The following is an 8,364-nucleotide window of genomic DNA, read 5'->3' as shown; positions in this document are numbered from 1 at the left end:
TGAGGGAGATATACCCTCAGCCGACTTATACCTTTTTACTTGTTACTAAAGCGATCTAATTATAAAAGTTGAAAAAACGGTCAAGTCGAATTCTTCCGCTTATTGTGACTTATATGTTTTAGTTTTTCATGGCTGATGGACCGTTGAACCTTACCATTTAAGGAACTTTGTAAATAAATCGTTTTTCTTGCCGATGCACTCATAATTTTAGCAAATATAGCAATTAAAAAACAATAGACCCCCGAAATTCCTCTACAAATATATAGCATTTTGGACCACGGGACATTGCTGAAGATTTTCTGAAAATTGCATGAAATTAGGTTCAGTGGTTTTCAAAAAATAATCTATTGAAAAGAGTGGGCGTGGTCATTAGTTTGCAATATATAACATATTTAAAAAGTGGGCGTGGTCCGGTAATTGGTGCCAAATATGTACATAGTATACACACTACACCATTGTCTCCCAAAATGTATGCTGATACTGATATAATCATAGGTTCGGCTTATACATGTATCGCTTAAAAGAAAGACATGGGGAAGGTACCCCCCTTCCTCCGAAATTCCTAAAATATACATAACAACGGCAAACCGTGAGCTTTTGCTGCAAATTTTATGGAAATTTGTTCAGTAGCATTGGAAATATAACATATTGAAAAAAGCAGGCGTGGCCGGGTCCTTAGGCTCCAAAGAAGTACTACATTGTAGATTAATCCGTAAATTTTTTAACCAATACATGCGTAATTTTTGCAAGTATAGCATTTTTTTATCGCATAGGGGATGTACCCCGCCCCTCTTTAATTCAATACAATACAATGTGAATTTTTTGAAAGTACATATTGAGACACAAAAATACTAAACCGGGCTAAAACTACAGTTTTTTGCATTTATTTGGCCTTTATCTGAGAAATGATTTTGGCCTTGCTGTCCTTGGCAATATTGTAGCCCTAAACTAATGGAACTTTTGCACAGACCACATAAGAAAAACTCCATCTAGGGCATCAAAATCGATAAAATATAGAAAATTTTACATAATTGCTGAAATGCTGTTCAGTATCAGCTAAACTATTGGGAGTTGAACCAAGTAACCTTTTGCAAAAATATTTCAAATAAAGCTCTCAACAATTCTTCAGAATATTCTGAAACTCGACAATTCTTACTTCATGTTGTTTCAACGGTATTTTGCATCATATTTTTTACAACACGTATTTCAAATACAGTTCACACCAACAGTTTATTCTCGCATTTCTGACTGCACCACATTATTGACATATTTATTAAATGGTCGTTGAAAAATATACTGAAAACAACGTGATAGAGGCATTTTACAATGACATGTTCTAAAGAGTTGTATATAACATTCCAGCGAATATATTTTTCTAAAGGAAAACATTAAGAAGAAATTAATGGAGATATGCTGCAAAATGTATACAAATTATGGAAATTTTCGATATTTTATAAAATTGGAGGCAATAAATGTAGTTTTTCGAGTTCATTATTTCTACAAATATTTTATTCTTGTTCTTATCTACAAATTTGCTTCAGAGGTGAGATAAAGATTCACATAGGTTTCAGGGACATAGCCCAAAATTGCTTTGAAAAGTCAATATTTACACATGTTTAGATGGGGTCACAAAATACAAGCTGGATCTGACCCAACAAAAACCAACTAGGGCTTCTTGTTGTTTGGGTCTGTACTCTCAAAAAATCCTTAACTCAAATTGTTTGCACAAGATTATCTTAAAAATGTTGCACAGTACAATTTAAGGAAAATAGGTTCAGTCGTTTTTGCAGAAAAACTTTAAATTGAAATGAAAATTGAAAAGAGTGGGCGCGGTTAAATTTTCTTTCCATTAAAACCTAAGTTGGGTTATGACGGCATCTGATTTTTATTCATAAAGATATTGTTTTTTTTTTTAATATGGCAAAGGGATGTACCCCGCCACTTTCGAAATTCAAGCAAATATGCATTCTAATTCGGAGGCCGGAGGCCATCCCTGTACATCCGCTTAAAATTTCAAGAAAATCGATTCAGTAGTTTTGTAGATGTAACATATTTTGAAAAGTGGGTGTGGTCTAGTCTTTAGGTCCTAACATAGTAGATAAGGTCGGAGATACCAGAATTGTCTCTCAAATTAATTTCCAAACCGATACATTCGTGGTAATTATTTTAAATACAGCATTTTTAAAAAATAGGGTTCCCCTATACCCTCCCCGACCCTCTGAAACTAAATGTGTAGCCTATTTTCACCGAGGGTCATGTCTGTAGATTCCATGACAATTTCAGGAAAATCACTTCAGTAGTTTTTGTAGAAAAGATTAAAATTGAAAATTGGAAAAGAGGGCGCGGTCAAATTTTCTTTGCAAAAAAATAAAGTATAAAGTATTTTTTTTATTGATCAGCATAAAATTCTATGTCGATTTGACCATGTCCGTCTGTCCGTCTGTCTGTTGAAATCAAGATACAGCTCACAATTTTAAATATAGAGAGTCAAAATTTGGTACAGAAGTTTTTATTACTTGCAGGATGATTGGTATTGAAAATGGATTTTTCGGTCCACATTTTGATATAGCCCCCCTAGAACGGTACCTCCCGATTTTCGGTATTTATAAGGTTTTATCTTCATTATTCTTCCAAAATGGCTGAAATGTGGTACGTAGCCTTCTTTAGGGGTATAAAACTTTCCCCCAGAATTTTGTCGGTATCAGTCCACACCTTCATATAGCCCCCATAGAACGGTACCTCCCGATTTTCGGTATTTTGAAGGTTTTAGCTTCATTATCACACCGAAATGGCTGAAATTTGGTATTTAGACTTTGTTGGGGGTACTCAAACTTCCCCTTTAAATTTGTCGGTATAGGTCCACGCCTTCATATAGCCCCCATGGAAAGCTATCTCCCGATTTTTCGTATTTTGAAGGTTGTGTCTTCAATATTCCACCCAAGTGGCTGAAATTTGGTATTTAGTCTTCAATGTGATATTAAACTGTTCGCCAGAAATATGTCTGTACAGGTCCACGCTTTCATATTGCTCCATTTCTGACTAAAATTCGTCGGTATAGGTCTACGTTTCGATATAGCCCCCATAGAACAGTACCTCCCGATTCTCGTGACGTCAATATCCAACCGAAATGGCTGAAATTCGTTATTTCGTCTTCCAAGAGTTATAAAATATTCCAGAAGAGTATTATCAGTATAGGTCCACGTCTTCCTATATCCCCATAGAAGCGAACTTCTTGATTTTCGTTATTTTTTAAGTTTTAGCCACATTCTCTTACCGAAATATAGGACATTTGGTATTTAGTCTTCATTGAGCCTAAAAACTTTCCGTCAGAAATTTGTCGGTGTAGATCGACGTTTTGAAATAGCCCCCATAGAATGGTGCCTCACATTATTTTACCGAAATTGCTGAAATTTAGATTTCGAAAATGTTCGGAAAATTTGTACGTACGATAACTCCTGAAGAAAGCAACCGATTTGGACAATAATTTGCAAATCGTGAAATGTCTACCAGACTTAGATAAAGTTCAAATATCGGTCCACTCCTTCGGGTACCTCTCACACAAAATTTCGAATAAGTTCAGTTTAGGACCTACATCCTGAGAAAATAGCCTGAAAGTTGCTCAAAAACCCTATGACACCGTGTGAACGGATCTGCCAATTGGGACCAAAATTTGGCCTTAGTAATATTTTGTCCAAACATAGTTTAAGTTCGAAGATAAGCCATATCGGTCCACTCCTTCAGGTACCTCCCCCACAAAATTACATATATGTTCGGAAAAATTGTTCGTACGGTAACTTTTGAAGGGAGTGGCAGAATCTACCATATATAGATCAGGTGCAAATATGGACTATATTTGTCCACTTCATCCAGTACCTCCCAAACAAAATTTCGGATAAGTTCACTTTAAGACCTGCTATCTAATTACTTTGATTTTTGTTAAAGCAACTTGCATTCGCTGCCTCAATTACGATGGTAAACGTTTTTTAAGGGGCAAATCCTCACTTCTTGAGCAAACAGCCCGAAGGGTGTAAAAACCCCCTATGGCACCATATGTAGTGGCTGGAGATCCATTCCATAATGGTCAATGTCGATCCATTGCTTTAAGTATTTCCTAAGCAAAACTTTTGCTCTTTAATTCTAATCAACATATTTGCCCAACATTTTCAAAACTCTCTAAATACGTACGTTTTTTGGGAAAAAAATGTTTCAATATACACAGGCTGAGGGTATATCTCTGTCGGCCAAACCGACTCATACTTTTTTACTTGTTAATTTATGACGATGTATTCCATTTTCTGAGTGTAAAGATGAATTAATAATCAGATTTCACCGTGAGTAGTTGAAATTTCGTCATACTTTATTGAATTCATATAATTTATAATAGACTCAATTGAAAGAATAGCTACACTATAAAGTCTTTATGACATCAAATAAGTTTATCTTTATAGGATCATTATGACAGCTTAAAAATGTTAACATCCGTGCCTGAGTATATTTAGGCCAAAAAATTCTAATCATTCTAAACAACAATGATGAGAACAATATAATCTTAAATATTATGTAAAACGAGATTAATTCTCCCATAATTACTAATTAAAATCAAAATTCCAGAAAAACTATTTTCAAAGAATCTGAATAATACAAACTTGCTTGTGAAGGATGTTTCCAGGAGAGGAATTCAGGACATACAACTAACACACAATACATTTTTTTGGCATTATTGCCCAAATACACATGTATATTAGGTTGGGCAAAATGAGTATGCAGTTTAATTTTGAAATCGAGTCATACATGATTTTTGTGTATATTTTCATTTATTATTCAGGAGTATAATAATATGTTCTTCTCTTTAATCAATGCTGATTATTAAGAAACGATAGAAAATGATTCCAAACATATGAATGTTAAAAAAAATTATTTGTTTATTACTGTACATTTGATTACAATCTATTTATAATATATAAGTAACCCTAATCTAATCCATCGAAACACCAACACTAATAAAGTAAAACTTAAATATTATGTATGTATATTAACCCATAGATTAGCTTTGGCAAACATTTTTATTTACACGAGAAAATTTAAAAGTTTGTCGCAATACCCTCACGGTATAGTCTGGCAATAAGCATGCCACTGTTGCAATAATACAATACAACCATACGGGTATTGAAGACAGCAATTTGTTATACGCTCCATAGATATTTGTATCCTTGTGGCTGTAAAAATAAATTACAATTTTATACCTTAAATAAAAAATCAAATATAATTTTCAATAAAAACTATACTCACTGATTCCAAAAGTTATATAAAAATGATGTTACGAAATAGCACAATATGGAAATTATTATCGTGCCAATATACCAATAGGTAATATATTGCGATTCCAGCCATATTTTCAAATTGACAACTATAACCACAATGTGCATCAATAAGGCACAATATAGCGCAAAATCTGCTGTCTGACCACCATTTACTATAACATCATTGGTAGCGAATATCTGTGAGGCAAAATAGAAGCAAATAATCGCATGATAGACACCAAAGAAAATCCATTCGAAGAATGATGGCCATTGTAGTTGTTTATTGTTCGTATTTTTGCGATAGAGTTCGGGATTTCTGTAAAATAAAATGGGAAATGGTAAATATCGACTAGCTATATGTTTTAGTCTTAATCTAGGGTGTTGTCAAAAATGCTGGCATTTCACATGGGCCTATATTTACTTAGAATCAATAATTTAACATCCACCATGGGAAGATAACAAGATCAGTGTAGCAGGAAAAAACCAAATATATAAATCTGTTAATCTACCCATTGGTAAGTACTGATTAGTGTTACCGGACGTATCCACAATTGAGATGCAATAGATGCCGAAAGTGAGGACATCTTTGGAGCTTCTCTTGTCTACGAAAGGGACTATTTTCCAGCATGCTTCATGAACACAGTCCCCAGTGAGTCATCGTCGTCATCAGAAAACGAGTTCTCCTGCAGCAGCCGCTCAAGCAAAACTTAAGAAGAGCCGTTGCCACGGTGCGCCTTAACTAATTTTATATGGAAGGGGCTTACACCTGGGAGGTTTTGCAGATTCTGAAACTGCAATGCTCATAGATGATAAATATCAAGAAACAAAAAAAATCGTCGGAGATATTTTCAAATAATTCGCGATTTAAGTCCACATTTTTAGGGGTTATTTAGGCTTTAGGTTTTCACGATTTTGTTGTCCTATATAAATGGGCCTAAATAAAATATTGTAGCTGTGAAAATTCTGCACTAGATTGACCTTTATGACATTTTCGTAGGTTTTACCGTTTTTGAGATATAGAAGTTCAAATTGAGACAATGCAGGGACTGTATCGCCTCCTTATAAAACAATGTCATTACTACAATTTCCCAAATACAGCTTATATATCTTGAAAATGGTACAACCTAGGAAAAAATAAATCATCCAGTCTTGTAGAGAATTTTCACAACTTCAACATTTTCTTTAGTCCCATTTTGATAGGACTTGCGGTTTCCAAACCAAATCTTGAAGACTTAAGATAAAAACCTAAAAATTTGAACTGAACCTCTACATCTCAAAAATGGTAAAACCTACGAAGAAACCTAAAGATCAGTCTTGTAGAGAATTTTCACAGCTACAATTTTCACAGCTAGACTCATTACGATACGACTTGGGGTTTCCAAGCAATATCGTGAAAATCTAAGAAAACACTGAAAATTGTGAATTTTGATCGCGATTTATTTAAAAATCCCTACGGCGATTTTTTCTGATTTTTTAATTTTTCTTATCTATGAACATTGCTGTTTCAGAATCCGCGAAATATGTCCATGTGTAAGTGGTTTTAATCAAAAGTTAGTTAAGGCGCACTGAGCATGATATTGTTTTATAAGGAGGCGAAACAGTCAATGCATTGTCTCAATTTGAACTTCTATATCTCAAAAACGGTGAAACCTACTAAAATATCGTAAATGTCAATCTTGTGGAGAATTTTCACAGCTACAACATTTTCTTAAGGCTCATTTGCATAGGACTAGTGATTTCCAAGCAAAATTGTGAAAACCTAAAGAACCCCTAAAAATGTGAACTTAAATCGCGATTTATTTGAAAATCCCTCCGACGATTTTTTTTTTGTTTCTTGATATTTCTCATCTTGAGCATTGCAGTTTCAGAATCTGCAAAAACTTCCCAGGTGTAAGCTCCTTTCATTAAAATTTGGTTAAGGCACACCGTGTTGTTGTTCCAATCTTTGAAAATGCATCATTTTTGCTATTAAATTGCCATGGACTCCGAGGTAAGATTGAGGAAATAGAGGATCTTATGAGTCGAAAACCATCTTTTCTTCTTCTTTTCCGCATAACTCCGCGAGGAGCATAGGGCCTCTTCAAACATACTTCAGGACGGATCGCCCCAGAAGTGGAGGTGGGGGATTAACTTTCCTATTCTAGCAGTTCATTCAATACAAACCTACCTCGCTTGGGTCTGGCTCTAATGACCCGAACATGGAATGTATGGGGGTAACAGTCCGGTGTAGTACATCCCGCCGATAAATATCTGTACTCCAGGTTATTGGTCCAACATAAGCCCGGGGGACTTTAAAGCTTTGTGAGTTTTGGCATTCGGTCCTTGGCAATTACCAGAAGTGTACAATGCTGGCTGATTAGATTGATAGCTCTACGTATTGCACGGTCCATGGGGATGCCGCAATCAGAATTAGTGGAGAGTGTCACAGTTCGCCAGATATAACAATCGATTTTATCACCTCTGAACGCTGCACTTTCATCAATCATGCAAATTAGCCTAGTTTCAAGGAGTTAACTAATCACGGCTTCAGAGATCTGCCCAAACCTTCTGATGCTCGAGTAGCAGAGAGGACGTTCCAAGACATCGTCACTGTTGCAGCCGCTCTCTACATACCTGCTGGTTGCATATCCGAATTGAGACTAAATTTCCTAGCTGTGGCGCTGGGATTACCAAATGAGTTCAATGAGTTTCGTCGAGCCAACCCTATGGACCACAGAGTTAGGAAGTTGACACTGATACTTAATTAGATGGTTGCAGAGCATACAAAGGGAGTGTCAGCATTAGAGCCGGAATAAGTGAATTGTGGGCAACAGTTTAGTCACTCTCGAACCCTTGAAAAAAGGAAGATAGGACCTCAATCACCGAACCGAAGAGGTGCACAAGTTATATTAATCGGCAGTTTGTCGAACACCCCGGAAGTGGCAAGGCGAAGAGAGTACTAGATCGCATTATATCTTTTCCTGGCGAGAAGAAACCACCGCAACTTACAATGGATGATGTTGCGAATGCCATCAGGAACGCTAAATCGCTTAAAGCGTTAGGTCCTGATAACATATCCATGGTA

At 35.7% G+C, this 8,364-nt stretch overlaps 1 protein-coding gene across 1 annotated transcript in view; it reads right to left on the bottom strand.

Moving 5' to 3' along the window:
• Positions 1-5,044: 5,044 nt before the first annotated feature.
• LOC141398385 (phospholipid-transporting ATPase IF-like) overlaps positions 5,045-8,364 on the bottom strand; it is a 45,530-nt gene continuing 42,210 nt past the window's right edge. The window contains exons 9-10 of the mRNA XM_073975670.1: positions 5,290-5,616; positions 5,045-5,216 (exon numbers count right to left, since the gene is read on the bottom strand). Coding sequence (XP_073831771.1) covers positions 5,045-5,216; positions 5,290-5,616 — 499 coding nt within the window. The remainder of the gene's footprint in view (positions 5,217-5,289; positions 5,617-8,364) is intronic.

The sequence above is a fragment of the Musca autumnalis genome, unplaced genomic scaffold (genome assembly GCF_047663935.1).
Source record: "Musca autumnalis isolate F117 unplaced genomic scaffold, ASM4766393v1 scaffold_3, whole genome shotgun sequence".
Taxonomy (NCBI): domain Eukaryota; kingdom Metazoa; phylum Arthropoda; class Insecta; order Diptera; family Muscidae; genus Musca; species Musca autumnalis.
Note: the sequence above shows the minus strand (reverse complement) of the source record. Positions and strands in the feature narration are given on the sequence as shown.